This window comes from Bos grunniens, chromosome 1, assembly GCF_055505025.1.
Source record: "Bos grunniens cultivar Pamir isolate PY7600 chromosome 1, Bosgru_T2T1.0, whole genome shotgun sequence".
NCBI classification, from domain to species: domain Eukaryota; kingdom Metazoa; phylum Chordata; class Mammalia; order Artiodactyla; family Bovidae; genus Bos; species Bos grunniens.
Genome location: NC_141165.1, coordinates 110,466,578 through 110,484,838, shown reverse-complemented (window position 1 = coordinate 110,484,838; position 18,261 = coordinate 110,466,578). Strand labels below are relative to the sequence as shown.

General features: G+C 37.0%; 1 protein-coding gene across 1 annotated transcript in view; it reads left to right on the top strand.

The window, feature by feature from the left end:
* Positions 1 to 18,261, top strand: part of ZPLD1 (zona pellucida like domain containing 1) — a 51,641-nt gene that overhangs the window by 27,010 nt on the left and 6,370 nt on the right. The window contains exons 3-8 of the mRNA XM_086408541.1: positions 2,088 to 2,269; positions 4,625 to 4,697; positions 9,156 to 9,253; positions 10,667 to 10,747; positions 14,468 to 14,639; positions 16,623 to 16,731. Of these exons, the coding sequence (XP_086264667.1) occupies positions 2,088 to 2,269; positions 4,625 to 4,697; positions 9,156 to 9,253; positions 10,667 to 10,747; positions 14,468 to 14,639; positions 16,623 to 16,731 (715 nt within the window). The remainder of the gene's footprint in view (positions 1 to 2,087; positions 2,270 to 4,624; positions 4,698 to 9,155; positions 9,254 to 10,666; positions 10,748 to 14,467; positions 14,640 to 16,622; positions 16,732 to 18,261) is intronic.

The window sequence follows — 18,261 nt, the reverse complement described above, 5'->3', positions numbered from 1 at the left end:
AGTCATGTCTGACTCTTTGCAACCCCAAGGACTGTAGCTTGCCGGGCTCCTCTGTCCATGGTGATTCTCCAGGCAAGAATACTGGAATGAGTTGCCATGCTGTCTTTCAGAGGATCTTCTCAACCCAGGTCTCTCACATTGCAGTTAGATTCTTTACCAGCTGAGCCACCAGGGAAGCCTAAGAATACTGGAGTAGGTAGTCTGTCCCTTCTCCAGAGGATCTTCCTTACTCAGGAATCGAACCAGGGTCTCTTGCATTGCAGGTGGATTCTTTACCATCTGAGCTACAAGGAAGCCCAACTGTGAGCCTACGGCTTCCCAATAAAATGTATGATGTCAACTTCACCCAAACAATATTTCATCAGGAAAACCTTCATCTAGTTATAGACTTGAAAAACATCTATAACTATGGTAACATAATTTAAGGCCTCAGTTTTTGAAAGTCTTCCTTCTTTGACTTATTCTAGATATTTCAGACTTGGAATTGCAATTTAAATGTTTGAATTTTCTATTAACTTTTTAATTAAGATATTAACATGTAATAAAATAAGTGGGAGAGGATGAGATGCTTAGATAGCATTAACAACTCAATGGACATGAATTTGAGCAAACTCCGGGAGACAATGAAGGACAGGGAAACCTGGTGTGTTGCAGCTATGGGGTAGCAAAGAGTTGGACATGATTTAGCAACTGAACAACAAGAATAAAATCATTTGTGTTAAGTGTAACAAAAAATATTAACAATTCCTTAAATGATGTTTATTAAATTTTAGTGGAATTGGAGAATCCAGTGAAAACTGTTCAGTCCCAAGAGAATACACACATGGACAATATTTTTATATAAATTCTAGAAGTTCATGATCCCTCTGCATCATCCCTGTGAACTATTGCCCTGAAAGGAGATGAGAATCTCCATGTACCAGAGGAAGACCCTAGGGAGATCGATCATCAGAAAATTTGTGACCTTCATTCATTTGTTTAAAATTTATCTCAGGGGTCCCAGGATGCTGTTGTCACTGAAGAGAAAAAGGCAAATAAGACCTAGAGGGTCCCTGTCTGCAAAGAGCTCTCTGATTATGGATGGAGGTGTGCTGAGTCAGACCACTCATGCGCTATGACTGCTTCTGTGAGACAGAAAGTATGCGGGGTCGGGAGAAGTTCCCAAGGAAGACGAGATCCAGGGAAGTAGGATATGTTGTGGTGAAGAGGGCCAGAGAGGAGGCAGTAGTATGCACAAATGCTAGAGCAACAAGGGCCTGGACGCTGGGGCGTTACTAACCAAGAACGGGAGCCTGGAGATATGAAGCTAACACTGACAACAAGGTCATGCTAACAGGGGTCTTTTAGTCCAGGCCATGAAATTTGGCTTTACCCGTGAGTATTTTCAAATTACTTGCTCTTGCACAACAAGTAACATATAGTTTCTCTCCTTTCTTATTTATGAAATATGAGTAAACCATCTCTGGTAATATGAAGCTTTATTTATTTAAAAGAAATATATGAGTCAGATAGAGAAAGACAAATATGATACTGCTTATATGTTGAATCTAAAAAAATGTTACAAATCAACTTACGTACAAAACAGAAATAGAGCTACAGATATAGAAAATAAAGTTACAGGTACCAAGGGGGAAAGTGGCAGGCGAGGGAAAAATTGGGAGACTGGGATTGACATATGCATACTACTATATATGAGATAGATAACTAATAAGAATCTACTGTATAGCACAGGGAACTCTACTCAATACTCTGTAATGATCTACATGGGAATAACATTGAAAAAAGAGTAAATATATGTATAATCGATTCACGTTGCTGTATCACAGAAACTAACACATTGTAAACTAACATTGTAAATCAACTATACTTCAATAAAAATTAATTAAAAAAATTAAATCACCCTCTTATTGAGAGAAAAAAAGACATATGATCACTTAGAATTATGTGTGTATAATTTCAAAATTATGTCATGTTATAGTTGCAACAGCCCCTGGAAATGATCTGATCTAATGTTTTATTTTGCATATGAAATGCCTAGATTTATGAGTAACTATTTAATCACTGAGCTTGACCTACAATTCTAACAGGTATCCACAGTTCCTGGAGTCAGTGCTTACGGAAATGCAACTTCAGTACAAATAGGAAATATTTCAGGATATATTGATACTCCAGACCCACCAACAATCATCAGCTATCTACCTGGGCTTCTTTACAAATTTAGCTGTAGTTATCCATTGGAATACCTGGTTAATAATACCCAACTTGCTTCGTAAGTCGCATTTTATTCTTTTCTCATGTTGTCTTTTTATTTGGGTCATTTTTATCCTTGAGGAACTTACAAAGATATTAATAGCAGGATTTGTTGAGAAAGTTAAACTGAATCTAATGGAAACTGTATATGGTCTTATGTATCTATCTACTTAAGGCTATGGTTTTTCCAGTGGTCATGTATGGATGTGAGAGTTGGACTGTAAAGAAAGCTGACCACTGAAGAATTGATGCTTTTGAACTGTGGTGTTGGAGAAGATTCTTGAGAGTCCCTTGGACTGCAAGGAGATCCAACCAGTCCATCCTAAAGGAGATCAGTTTTGGGTGTTCATTGGAAGGACTGATGCTGAAGCTGAAACTCCAATACTTTGGCCACCTGATGCAGAGAGCTGACTCATTGGAAAAGACCCTGATGCTAGGAAAGATTGAGGGCAGGAGGAGAAGGGGATGACAGAGGATGAGATGGTTGGATAGCATCACCGACACAATGGGCATGGGTTTGGGTGGACTCTGGGAGTTGGTGATGGACAGGGAGGCCTGGTGTGCTGTAGTTCATGGGGTCACAAAGAGTCAGACATGACTGAGCTACAGAACTGAACTGAACTTATCCATCTATAATGATTATTGTTTTGAAGAACATCAACAGTTCAGTTTTAATCTGTTCCCTAAATTAATACCAGCTCATGTTAGTCAAATATTTGCCTTTGGTTCTCCTGGCTCCCTTCAGAACTGCCCAAGAACCCAAGAATCCTGGGGGCTTATGCAGTCCAGAGGATCTGTCATGTTTCCAGTGCGTAGATCATTCAGTCACTGTAGTGTTGGGTCCTGCTTGGGTTCAGTCTCTGCTGTCTGTGCTCACTGTTGGACTGCTGCCTCAGAATCTGAGGTCTCCATGCCTCCTGCTAAGGTGTCCCCTGCACAGATGCTGATGATTCCCAGCAAAGGTGGTATCACTCATAGCCAAAGAGCTTCAGACATGGATTCATTGCCCAGGTGGCTCAGTGGTAAAGAATGCACCTGCCAAGCAGGAGATGCAGGCTTAAAATCCCTGGGTCAGGAAGATCTCTGGAGGAGGAAATGGCATCCTCTCCAGTTGCCATAGGAAATCCCATGGACAGAAGAACTCGGCAGGCTATAGTCCATGGGATCTCAGAGAGTCATATCAGACTTAGCGACTAAACCACTACCACATTCATTCATTACTCCCAAAGCACACACTCCAAGACGTGTTTACATCCATATTGCAATATAATCATATGGATTTGTGAAATATTTTTGACAAAATGGGGTGATTAAATAAAAACTTTCCCTCTTCAGCTGTAGGGTTTTCTTTCACAAAAGTGAAGTTATTGTTTAATCTCAGTCATAAGGGAACAGGGAGGACACATTTTGCTTCAGTTTAAAAAATATTCATAGATAATTTAATGGTACAGTTATGATAAATGGCTTGGTCAAAAGCAAGATTTTGATGTAGAAAACAAGAAAAGAAAGGCATTGAGTCAAAAAGAAGCAGGTGCAAGAGAAATGGGTCATAGTCTTTCACTCTGCTCCCCTCAACTTCCTCACTAAATTCATTCCTGAACTTCAGTGCACATGGATATGCATTCATTTAAATGGGACTTCCCTGATAGCTCAGTTGGTAAAGAATCTGCCTGCAATGCAGGAGACCCTCAATTCCTCAGATGGAAGATCTGCTGGAGAAGCTAAAAAGCTACCCACTCCAGTATTCTGGCCTGGAGAACTAGTCCATGGGGTCGTAAAGAGTCGGACAGGACTGAGCAACTTTCTCTTTTGGAGAAGGAAATAGCAACTCACTCCAGTATTCTTGCCTGGAAAATCCCATGGATGGAGGAGCCTGGTGGGCTATAGTCCATGGGGTTGCAAAGAGTCGGACAGGACTGAGCGACTTTACTTTCACTGTTTCTTTATTCAACAAATATTTATTATACACCTAATATGTACCATGCAAAGTTCTAACAGTGAAAAAAGTAAAACAAAATTCCTGGTCTCATGAAGCTTGTATAGAAATGGAATTGATGAAAATGTATTCACATTAGATTCAGACTTTATTGGAATGACTTTTTTTTCCTGCAAGTCTCATATAGGTAATAAAAATGTAAAAAAAAAAGATTCCTTTATAAATAAAAAGATCAGAAAGAGCAGTTTGCCTTTATTTAGTCCCTCTTGCTTTCTGATTACTTATCTGTTCAGTGTTTTAAACAATATGCTCTTTCCAGACCTAGTTATGTCAGGATTGCTCAAGAATTTTGGTGCCTTGAATCTAACATTAAGGTGTGATTGAAGCTGTTAATTTAAAAATCTCATCAGTGCCTCTCTTTTCCTCAATCTGTTTTAGGTCCTCAGCTGCTATTTCTGTGAGGGAGAACAATGGTACGTTTGTCAGCACTTTGAACCTGCTCCTTTATAATGTAAGTTGATCGTTGAAGGATGCTATTTTTTTTTCTCTCACTGTTCTGAGGAGCCATTTATGTGAATGGCTTTCCTATAAAGATCCACCAAAAGTTACATTAACCCTGTTATACTTTGGTAACATTTATTCATCTTCACCACCATTTCCAAATATCTTAGTAATAAAGGTATGCTAACGATTCCATTATTTTCCAGAAGTTGATAAATGATTTAAATTTTACTTCATATATGTGATTCTGCATAGTTACTCCAAGTGTCTATCTACATTTATATGTATATATTTATTTGTGTGTGTGTGTGTGTAAACATATTCAGGGTCAAGATTTTGGAAATAATATATATGTGATAAAAAGGTAGGAAAAGTCCAGACGATACTTCATTTGAAGGCAAGATACTTGGTGTTCAGTGTGTTACCATTCCCAGTGTGGGTTTTGACTGTTGTCAATTCTGTCGTATCTGAAATAGTTTGGGTTTGACTACATAGTATTGCCTAAACTTTTGTCATATAAATATTGACAGTGGCAGCAAAATGTGAAAAATATATGAATTTCTATTTATAACTCTAACGTTAATCCCCCAAATGATATTTTCATGTTGATTAAAAATTTTATTCATACATTTTAAATGCCTGATTTAAATATCAATTTTTCAATATATCAACCAACATTTTTGTAAATTATGAATCTGATTTTTACATTATTATTCATGTCATCATGGCACTGAGTTATAATTCATGCAACTGATTTAAAAGTCAGTGCTTTATACTTTGCATATAATGAGCTATAAATATTGTAGTAGGACACTTTCCAAAGGCATTTAAAAAATCATGTTTATAAGTTTGTAGTCTGACACCACAGAGTTCTAAACAACAAATTAAAATGTGTTGGAATGAAGATTGCCTTTCTGTCATTTCTAAACTTTCTTCTGCAAGGAGAAGCGGCCAAGATACTTGGTTTTACAATACTCAGCAAATATGTGCCAATATTCATTCCCAGTATGACCAGATATTTATTATTGTTGTAAGCAATATTTTTAAATTGGAAAGTTTCTATCTGTTAATTTATATGTGTAATCTTTCTGAGATAGCACTGTGATGACTGCCTTGGATTCAATATTATTTGTTCCAATTGACTGAAACAAAGATGAGAATTCCTGATCAAAAGAGTGAAAAATATACTCACATGACATCTAAGGATACCACTATTTTCTGTGAAATTAAGCTATTCTCTTAATAAAAATTTAGAAGTGTGGACTTGAGGAGAGCTTTGCTATTAAGCTCTTTCCTTTATCATTAGAAATAGTATAGTAGTCCTATTGTTAAACTACACCTAATCCTTGAAAGAGTTCCTAGAATCTTAGTGCCAAATGAAAGCCTATAATCTGATGATAACCTAAGATTTTAATTTGATGGTTAAAAGGTAATTATTTGATATGACTATAAACAAAATACATAGTATCAAAATCATTCTCATTTTTAACCAATTTGCAATGATATTACTAATGGTTGAATTAACACATTGAAATTTAAAATTTGTTTACTAAACAGTTATTTAATAAAATTCAACCACTTCCCTACAAACCAGTTTTTTTTTTTTTTAATCAGCAGACTATTTTTTAAGAGCAGTTTTAGGTTTATAGAAAAATTGATCTAAAAGTACAGAGAATTCCTATAGACCTCCAAGGCCTACATACAATTTCCTTTATTACTTACACCTTGCATTATAGGGCATGTAGCATATTTCTTATAATTTATGAGCCAATATTGATATATTAAGTAATTTTCATAATTTACATTTAGGTTAATGCTTCATGTTATATATCCTATGGGTTTTGAAAACTGTGAGTGGCATGTGTCCATTATTGTTGCATCATACAGAAGACTTTCACTGCCTCAAACTAGTTTTTTAACTTGGCACCATTGTAGTATTTTGCCATCTTTCAGGACATTAAAAAAAACTGGCAATTTATACTGGAAAAGAATTTTTGTTATTGTTCAGTCACTAAGTCACGTTTGACTCTTTGCAACCCCATGGACAGCAGCATGCCAGGGTTCCCTTTCCTTTACTATCTCCCGGAGTTTGCTCAAATTCATGTCCATTGAGTCAGTGATGCCATCCAATCATCATCCTCTGTCGCCCCCTTATCTTCCTGCCCTCAGTCTTTCCCAGCATCAGGGTCTTTTTCAATGACTCGGCTCTTCATATCAGGTGGCCAAGGTATTGGAGCTTCAACTTCAGCAGCAGTCCTTCCAATGAATATTTTGAGTTGATTTCCTTTAGGATTGACTGGTTTGATCTTTTTGCTTTCCCAGGGATTCTCAAGAGTCTTCTCTAGCACCACCATTTGAAAACATCAATTCTTTCGTGCTCAGCCTTCTTTCTGGTCCAACTTTTACATCTGTACATGACTACTGAAAAAAAACTATAGTTTTAACTAAACAGACCTTTGGTATACTTTAGTGAAATTATCCAAAACCATATTTATTATTTGTTTGGAACTCTAACACTTAGCTACCCAAATGTGATTTTATTGCAGCATTTCAAACTAAGTATTATGTTACAACCATTTGGGGCCATATTTTCCTATTTTACATGCAAAGGTTTTGATTTCTAACCCTTGGGAATTATGAAAAGTTATATTATTTACCTACTACTTTTATTCTGTGGTTAGCTATTTGAAAAGGAAAAGTTGTACTGAATATGGATTCAGTACAATTATTTCTGTGTGTTATGGGATTCATTGAATGTACTTATGAAAATTTTACTTGTAAAAAAATGACATTATTGATTTTGTGATTTCAATATGTGCAGTTTACTTCGAGTTGACCTTGGCCCTTATTCTTACATAGTATAAATATATTAGTTTTCTTCTCTGTGGAAATTAAGTGAGGATGATTTTGAATTTGAATTGCACCTAAGTAATAGTGTCTTCTGAGCAGATAAAGAAACAGAGTAAATCTAAAATTGTGCTATGGTAATTATGAATTATTTTTAAAGTTGAAGAAAAAATCTAAAATAAATATAATTGATTTTAGGGACAATATTTACTAACAGGAGTAAGGCAATTATACAAAATAAAATCTAAACATTACTGTTTAGAAGAATTTTAGGAGAAAAAGGTGATGATTAAGATTAAACCATAGCTGAGTCATATCATTTGCAAATGACTTTGTAGTATAACATTTGTAAAAAAAATGAAGTAAGATCCTTTGGGACAATACTGATGCAAGTACAAGATGAATGAGCCATAATAGTCGATGAAGTGTGTATAACTTGAAGAAGTTGGAAAAGGGAGCCAGGAAGAGAATTAATTAAAAATACTACCTATGAGAAATGGTTAGAGGAGCTGTTATCATTTATCACAGAAATCTAGAAAATAAGTACAGCAAATAATCCTTCACTTATCAGGCTTAATTTGGGAATGAAATGCTTCACATGAATACAACCCTTTCAAAAGTGAAGCATCCAAGTTACTACTGCGTTAAGTTTCAAAATTCAGTATCTGTTGTTTCTTCTCAGCCTTCTGAAACAGAGTGAGCTCTGTATTCTGCCTTTGCTTGATGATACTGAGATTTCATTAAATATTTCCCTTTGCTGCAAAATAGCTTTATCTTCAGAGTTACTAAATTTGGGGGAAACAATTTGCCTCCATGATAAATGATTTGACAACTTAGATTTTGAGTTTCTTCTTTATTCTTCATTTTTTCTTCTGCTTTTCTTTACTATCAATTTCTAATTTACTGCCTTAATCTACTGTAAATTGGGGAATTATATAAATAAGCTCTGCAGAATTGATCTAAACTAACAGTAAAAGGTAGAAATTAAGCCCTAAGACACCCTTCTGTAAGTCCTCACCACGTTATCTAGTACAGGAATTCCATGGCATGCATTTTTGGCAACTTGGAGAACACACTGGTCCCTTTTTTGTTTTTGTTTTCAGTTAAATTATTGTAATTTAAAATTGCGAGATAAGTGACTTTGGGTTAATGAGAGATTATTAAGAGTACAAAGATTTACAACTCCAGTGGCAAAGGGCTTAAACTGAAGCAGATATAATTTAAATAAACTGAATATTAGCTACTAATATAATTTAAATAAATGAAATATGAATTTAAATAAACTGAATAGTGATAGTTGAATATTAGCCAAACTAAATACTAACCTCTTACTAGTAACCATTGCATGTAATTTAAATACATTGAACATTAATCATCATAAATGATAAACTATGGACATGAAAAGATTTATGCATGGAAGTGAGTTTGTTACTTGGATATGATTTAAGAACAGTTCTGCCAAAAACTAGAGGATTAACTAGGTCCTTTTAGGAGATGGTTCAGTAAATTTATGTTGATTTGCTCTCTCTTTTTTTTTAATAGGCCATTATTGTCTTAAGTAAACGTGCTGTTGTTGGGAAGGCAATGACGGGTTAATTGCTTATTTATTTTTTATCATTAGGATTCGACCTACAATCAGCAGTTAATTATCCCAAGTATAGGACTACCTTTGAAAACCAAAGTATTTGCAGCTGTACAAGCCACTAATCTGGATGGCAGGTAATTTCAAGCTCCCATCTTTTGTTGGTTAATACATTTTGGCTGCCTAAAGCCTGATGTTGGAGAAGGCAATGGCACCCCACTCCAATACTCTTGCCTGGAAGATCCCATGGAAGGAGGAGCCTGGTAGGCTGCAGTCCATGGGATCGAGAAGAGTCGGACACGACTGAGCGACTTCACTTTCACTTTTCACTTTCCTGCATTGGAGAAGGAAATGGCAACTCACTCCAGTGTTCTTGCCTGGAGAATCCCAGGGACGGGGGAGCCTGGTGGGCTGCCGTCTATGGGGTCGCACAGAGTCGGACACGACTGAAGCGACTTAGCAGCAGCAAAGCCTGATGAATCATAAAGTTAGCTTATTCACAAAAAAAATATTGTCATTGCCGCATCATTTAGGAATGCCTAATAAATAGAAATAAATTATAGGATTAAAGGGTGATACTTTAAGTCATTAATTGGAAAATAACATTTTTTCCCTTAAAGAAGGAGAGATAGTGATGGGAAGAGGGCATGGGGAGAGCTCTGGGATACCAGAATATTCTGCTTTTTCATTGAAAGGTGATTAGTCAGATACAGTAATTTTGTGAACACGTGGTCTGTACATTTTCTATGTACACATTTTCTATGTGTGTGTGTCCGCGTGCTCAATTGCTCTAGTCATGTCCGACTCTTTGTGACCCTATGGACTATAGCCCACCAAGCTCTTCTGTTCATGGGATTCTCCAGGAAAGAATACTGGAATGGATTGCCATGCCCTCATCCAAGGGATCTTCCTGACCCAGGAATTGCACCTGCATCTCCTGCATTTTCTGCTTTACAGGTGGATTCTTAATTGCTGAGCCACAGGGGAAGCCATCCTATGTTTGTGCTAATATTCAATAAATGTTTATTTAAAATAACAAAAGAACTCTGGCCCACAAATATATTTAACAATCCCCAGAAACATCTCTTCAAAATAACCAAATAAGTCATTTCGTCTGATTCTTAGAAAATCCAGGATGATCAAAATTGAAAGGAAATTCAAAAGTAAAGATCCAGTTCTACCTTAATAAAAAATTGTAACATGCATATGATTTATTTTGGGTTTCTCGTATATTATTATTTAAACTTTGCATCCTGAAGAGATTGGTGGTCTTGAGAAATTTGGTTCTACTTTGCCTTCTCCCTTTTTGTCTTCTTGGCATTTCTGTTCTTGGTTTTATGTGATAGTTGATGTGCAATGGCAATCTGTTGCAGACTTTTAAACATTCTGAGTTTAGGAGAACATTTTATTAAACTAGAAGTCTCAGGAAATAATTAGTTAAACAACTATATTCCCTGGAGTAAATGTTTGTGAATATCTGCTTCCTTTGGGTTAATAACTAATATCCAAAGGAGACTCTGACTCTAGATTATTCTCCCTTTTCCTTGCAGATGGAATGTCTTAATGGATTATTGCTACACGACCCCATCAGGGAACCCAAATGATGATACTCGATATGATCTCTTCCTTAGGTAGGTGTCTAAGTCTTGTATTGATAGCAATAATTCAATTGTAGATAATTCCAATAGAAAATTGAAGACAGATGAATTACAAGGTACTTTTATAGCTTTTAAATTTAAAGTTCTGAACATTCTGAACAAAAATTAAAATATAGTTGGAAGTGTAAACGTGGAGAACAGTTTTCAACATGAAATGCTGAAAGGGCTATTGTTGGATGAAAGTTACAAGTAAGTTTGGCACATCAAAGATGTTTTATTCATGTTTAGGTCATACGGGAATATTTCATTGTCTTAGGAAAAGCATGGTTAAGAGATTATTGGCAATAAGAGAAAGGCAGTGACTATTTTTATGAAACTAGACTGTCTCATGGTATGTCAAAAGGAGAGTAAAATTAAAGTAATGGTCTAGATAATTTAGACCCCATAATGCTTTTCTTCATTTATCAGCATTTAAAATGAAAACCTACCACTTTTTTTTTTTAAATCAGATGCAATAACTTTGACTTCATTCCCCAATAGACAGTGATAGAGTGAACGTAATCTACATTTGGGAAAAAGGGACATGGATCATAAAAACATTCAATCATCCTAGTTCCTTTTCAGCTTTTTTATCTGACAGGAGAACAGACTTGAGAGTCAAGCAATGGCTTCTAATCATGCTTATAAAATACAGTTGGCTCTGATCACTGCTGCTTATTGACACATGATGGGAATAATATGATGGGAAATCAAAAGAATAAATTTTATTGGTTAATCAAGGTTAAGGTGCTACTCAGAGTGTATGATCAAACTGACACTCATCCTATTGCTGGAAGTGTTCATTTGGTTAACATTTTTGGGAAACAATATCCTTAAAAAAAATTCTTAAAAGATTTCATATCTTTTGATTCTACATTTGTGAGTTAGGAAGCATATTCTAAAAGTATTTATCATCTTCTTGTCTATCAGTGCTATTTAGAATAGTAAAAATAGGAACCAACTGCATGTTCAGCAGCAAGGAAAGGGGTAGGCGAATTATGGAGAAGCAGCAAGTTGAAAGCTCACGTAGGCATTATAATCACACAAAGTTATTTATAAAATAGAAAAAAAGATTTGTTCTATTTTATCTCTTTCCCTTCTGTCTTCTCGATAGTCCTATCTTTATAAATATGTGGTTGTTTACAATTTAAATGTATTAAAATATGAAATGAAAGAATTAGCATACACAATTGTACAATTGACCTCATTTATATATTATAGAAAAGAGTGTAAGGAAATATTAATACATCAAAAGATTCACCATGGTTATGTATGCACAATGAGATTGTGGATCATTTTGCTTTGACATTTTTGTTTTTCTATAATCTATAGAAATTTCACAATTTCTATAATCATTGCATATTATAATCTGGAATATGATCGTTAGACTTCTAGTATGACTATTGTTTCAGCTTAGTTCTTTCAGTTTTCTTCTTGGAAACTATAGAGACCGAAATCGTTCCCCAAATGACATTTTCAGTGAGATTAGGACGAAAAGAAAACCTAGAAATTACAAAATATTTGTTAGTGTTGATAAAATTAGTTAATAAGACCAAAACATACAGTATAGGAAAAGGCTGGGAGGAAGTGGTGTGGGAAGAGGTGGCAGGAGAAGTGGGGAAGAAAAGTGAATGCTGAGGGTGCCAGTGCCGTAGAACCTAGAAACAGCCTGGAGAAATGCACACCTACAAGGACAGAGACTCATAAGCTAACTGAATCGAGAAAAAACAGATGAACAAAAAATTTATAAAATACAAAAGAGAGGGGGAAATCTACAAGGAAATGAGAAGGATATGATACTACCAGAGGTTGCAGTTAATAGACACTCTAAAGTTATTAAGAAGTATGATATTATGTGAGGCTAGACACGTAGATAAAAATTTACAATACTCAGTTGAAAATAGATCCAAAGCATGGTCATTTATTAGGTGATCAGTCAGTTCAGTTCAGTCGCTCAGTCGTGTCCAACTCTTTGCGACCCCATGAATCACAGCACGCCAGGCCTCCCTGTCCATCACCAACTCCCGGAGTTCACTCAGACTCACGTCCATCGAGTCAGTGATGCCATCCAGCCATCTCATCCTCTGTCTTCCCCTTCTCCTCCTGCCTCCAATCCCTCCCAGCATCAGAGTCTTTTCCAATGAGTCAACTCTTCGCATGAAGTGGCCAAAGTACTGGAGTTTCAGCTTTAGCATCATTCCTTCCAAAGAAATCCCAATAGAGTGCGATAATATGCAAATCAGTGGGATTGACAGAGAGTTTTAAAAACAGTGCAGGGCAGTAGATAATCATAAGAAAAATAAAGTATGAGATCTGTACTTTGCTCATTATACCATGATAAACTTTAAATGGATTATTAATTTAAATGTAAAAACTACAGATATAAAAGTGATGGGAGAGAAAATGCAAAATATCATTAGAACTTTGGAGTATGGAAAATCATCTTTAGCCCACATACTAGAAGCCATAAAATAAAACATTTAAAGTTAAATTATATAAAAATAAAATTTCTCAAACATATGTACATAGGCAAATGCACACACAGACACACACACACAGTGAGGACTGGCCAAAGCCAAGCAACAAAGTAAAACAATTCACAATTTATATAACAAACAAGGAACCACATTTCTTAAAAACCAAGGATTTAAAGGAATCAGAAAGGAAAGGCCAATAATACAATTAAAATTTGGGCAAAAAACATAAACAAATTTCAGATAAAGAAATACGAATGGCTCTAATATATATGATAAATGCACATATCCATTCACATTAACAAAAAGCTGAAATAATATTACATGATGATGGTTTATTGTCCCTGTCAAATAGGGAATAATCCAGAATTTTATGCATATACTTTGTTGATATAGCTCTGAGGGAAATTAAGTATTTTTTATACATTACTGGGACAGTACAAAATGTGGCAATACTTAGGGCAATATGGCAAAGTCTGTTGAATGATCCTTACAGACATATAAGGATATATGTAAGATATATATATATAAGATAAGATAACCCTGCACATTTTCCAAATGATGCATTGTAATGCTGTTCATTATTATTTGTAAAATTCAAAAGATTCAAAACAAAGCAAGGAAATATACATGGGACACAGGTTTTGTCAACTCCAGCACATGTGCATGATGAAATAGTATACAACTGTGAGAAAAGATGAAGGAGGGTCTCTATTGATACAGAGAGATCTCTAAGTTACATTGTTAAACTTTAAAAAGGCAAGATACAAAACAATATAGAGAGTTTGCTATGATTTGTTTAAGAAGAGGGGAACATTGAGAATATGGCTTCTGTTTCTACTTGCATATGTCCTGTGAGGCTGCAGTAACATGTGAGATCACCTCAGGCAGGTTTGTGTGTGGGCGTGCAAGGGCATGGACAAGGGCAAAGATAGATGTTTTACTTTGTATATTTTATGCTGTTTGGATTTTTCAACATATAAGGGTATGATTCCTCTAAAATTTGGCAGAAATATTGTAATCATAAACTGATTTGTTTAAATTTTATGAACTATGTCACTCCTACTTCTGTTGAGTTAGCTTATTTTCCTATTACAAATCTGTAACACGGCATAATTTTGTTAGCTCTTAATGTAATGGGCGCTGGGGAAACCCTCTTAATATTGCAGAAATTAATGTACAAGTCATGGTGGGTTCGTACTTTCCAGTATTAATTGTTGTCACTTTCTCTAACATGCAGCTGTGACAAAGATCCTCAAACTACCGTCATTGAAAACGGCAGAAGCCAGCGGGGCCGCTTTTCTTTTGAAGTGTTCCGATTTGTGAAACACAAGAATCAGAAAATGTCTACTGTCTTCCTGCACTGCGTTACCAAGCTCTGCAGAGCTGATGACTGCCCCTTCCTCATGCCAGTAGGTTTTTGATAACTTTATTCTGAACTGTTGTATTAAACTAAGCTGAAGGTTATCAAGTGTTAGGAACTTATTTCTACATAGAAAGTGAATATGCATCAGGTCAGATAGTTTGAAGTACAATTTTTTCATTCATCCAGTAAAGATGTCTTGAATACCTACTTTGTGCCAAGCATTATACTGGGAATACAGAGATGCGTGCATGAATTCTGAATTTAATTAGCTTAATTGTTATAAGCATGAGATAGTCAAGGAATAAAATATGACAAAATGTTATGATGCAAAGGCAGACATATATATGCGTTGTAGCAAAAGGCACTATTCATCATTGTGAGAGAGGTGAAACAGAAGAAGATGAGAGACTTGATTGAAGAGATGTGATTTTGAAGACAGAGACATTCTACACCAAAAGATGGTCAAAGCACAGACACAAGAAACAGAGTAACCTGCGAACTTCCAGTCTCAGTAGGGCTACGGAGAAGATCAGAGGATGATGGGCAAGCCTGTGGTGGGGGCAGCACTGGCACTAGAAAGGTTGATTGACCAGATGGCCAGGGAATCCCTGGTATTAAAAGATAAAAACTATAAAAGACGTGGATCTGTACTACATATCTGTTAGTCACTCAGTCATGTTCGACTCTGCAATCCCATGGGCTGTAGCCCAGTAAACTCCTCTGTCCATAGAGTTCTCCATGCAAAATTACTGGAATGAGTAGCCATTTCCTTTTTCAGGGGGTCTTGCCTATCCAGGGATTGAAACCTGGGTCTCCAGCATTGCAGGCAGATTCTTTACTATCTGAGCCACCAGGGAAGCTCATATAGCTGCCACTAAAATATACACCCATTTACTAGTGAAGAAATAAAATTCTATTTCTGATAGGCCCTCTAGGATCATACCAATATTAACATGGATTAAATAATGGCAAGCCAATCTGGTATTCTTGCCTGGAAAATTCCCTGGGCAGAGGAGCTTGGTGGGCTACAGTCCATAGGATTGGAGAGTTGGACATGACTAAATGACTGAGAGTACACACACAAACTCAATATTAACCTGAGAAAAATGCAGCCATTTTTTTTTGATTTAAAATAGCTTTAATGTCTGTATAGTCAACGCTATGTTTTTTTCAGTAGTCATATATGAATGTGAGAGCTGAGTGCTGAAGAGTTGATGCTTTTGAACTGTGGTGTTGGAGAAGACTCTTGAGAGTCCCTTGGACTGCAAGGAGATCCAACCAGTTAATCCTAAAGGAAATCAATCCTGACTATTCATTGGAAGGATTGATGCTGAGGCTGAAGCTCCAATACTTTGGCCACCTGATCCAAAGAGCTGACTCATTGGAAAAGACTCTGATGCTGGGAAAGATTGAAGGCAGGAGAAGGGGACAACAGAGGACGAGATGTTTGGATGGCATCACTAACTCAATGGACATGAGTTTGAGCAAGCTCTGGGAGATGGTGAAAGACAAGGGAAGCCTTGGGTGCTGCAGTCCATGGGGTCACAAAGAGTTAGGCATGACTGAGCGGCTGAACAACAACAAGCTTTAATGTGTTTATATGTGTGCTCAAATTCATGTATTTCTTTACAATCATTGATTATATTCATTCTGTATCAGGTGGGGTTAAATGAAGAGTCTGCATTTCCTTGGCTCTGTGCTGACCAATTTTTCAGGGAAAAATTTATTAAAGGCTTGAGAGAAATAAAAGTAGAAAAGTTTGATAAACACATCTCTTTTTCAGGAGAGCTGTTGAGCTATGTAAATTAATGAGGTGATGCACAATTACATCAGAAGGAAATAAGAAATGTGGCCTAAGCCAGGATAAGAAACACTGTAGCAGTTATATGCAAAGTAATTAAATGCACAGAAGTAACTGAATAAAATTAAACATGTGGTATCTCTTCTAAAAGAATCTGCTTTCCAAATGGCCATAAAGAACCAATTTAGTGCTGGTGTGGAATTTCACTTCTTTTCATTAACTCCTTAGGTTTGCGGCCACAGAGAAAGGCGAGATGTGGGGAGGAGGACCACTCTGAATCCCCAGAGTATTTCTGGAAACGCCGTACTCTCTGCGGGTCCCATCATTACTCGGAGTGGTAAGAGTGCGCCTCCTTTTGTGTGTAGTAATAGATGGTTCCAAAACGGCTTGTTCTTTGGCTTATAGGCATAACTCAAAATAGTTCCTAAATAGCATTAATTAACTGTGAGACAAGATAAATTGCTAGACAACTTTAATTTCATGGTAGTTTCCTCTTTATTCAACTGACTCACAAAGGGCAATATTGTCTTTACCACATTTCCCTTCACACATACACACACACATACACAAACACACACACACATACACAAACACACACACACAGTACGCTTTTGGACATGTTTCATTTGCCCATCCAGATCTACTCTGCCCTTCCCAGCCCCTCTCTGACCTAAAACACTTATCTCTGTGAACTGCATCTGCTGGATGGATGCCTTGCCAAGTATAGTTTCTGGTTGGACTAGACCCATAGGTGGCACTGTCAGAGGATGGGTGTGAGGTTCACATGGCTCCCACCAGACAACAGTCTCCATTCAACTACTCTCTCAGAGTTCTGGAATCTCTCCCTTTAACCCATAGTCCTAGTAACTTGACTTTCTCTTGTGAATTCCCTCCATCTTTATAAAGTGAGTGAAGTGAAAATCTCTCAGTCCTGTCCTACTCTTTGCGACCCCATGGATTGTTCATGGAATTTTCCATGCCAGAATACTGGAGTGAGTATCCTTTCCCTTCTCCAGGGGATCTTCCCAACCTAGGGATTGAACCCAGGTCTCCCACATTGCAGGCAGATGTTTTACCAGCTGAGCCACACGTTAAGCCCAGGAACACTGGAGTAGGTAGCCTATCCCTTCTCCAGGGGATTTTCCCAACCCAGGAATCAAATCAGGGTCTCCCACATTGCAGGCAATTCTTTGCCAACTGAGCTATCAGGGAAGCCCCCATCTTTATAAATTGTCCTAGTCGGTTCAGTTCAGTTGCTCAGTCGTGTCCGACTCTTTGTGACCCCATGAATTGCAGCACGCCAGGCCTCCCTGTCCATCACCAACTCCCGGAGTTCACCCAAACTCATGTCCATCGAGTCGGTGATGCCATCCAGCCATCTCATCCTCTGTCGTCCCCTTCTCCTCCTGCCCCCAATCCCTCCCAACATCAGGGTCTTTTCCAATGAGTCAACTCTTCACATGAGGTGGCCAAAGTACTGGAGTTTCAGCTTTAGCATCATTCCTTTCAAAGAACACCCAGAGCTGATCTTTTTTTTTTTTTTTTAATTTTATTTTATTTTTAAACTTTACATAATTGTATTAGTTTTGCCAAATATCAAAATGAATCCATCACAGGTATACATGTGCTCCCCATCCTGAACCCTTCTCCCTCCTCCCTCCCCATACCATCCCTCTGGGTCGTCCCAGTGCACTAGCCCCAAGCATCCAGTATTGAGAATGGACCGGTTGGATCTCCTTGCAGTCTAAGGGACTCTCAAGAGTCTTCTCCAACACCACAGTTCAAAAGCACCAATTCTTCGGCGCTCAGCTTTCTTCACAGTCCAACTTTCACATCCATACATGACCACTGGAAAAACCATAGCCTT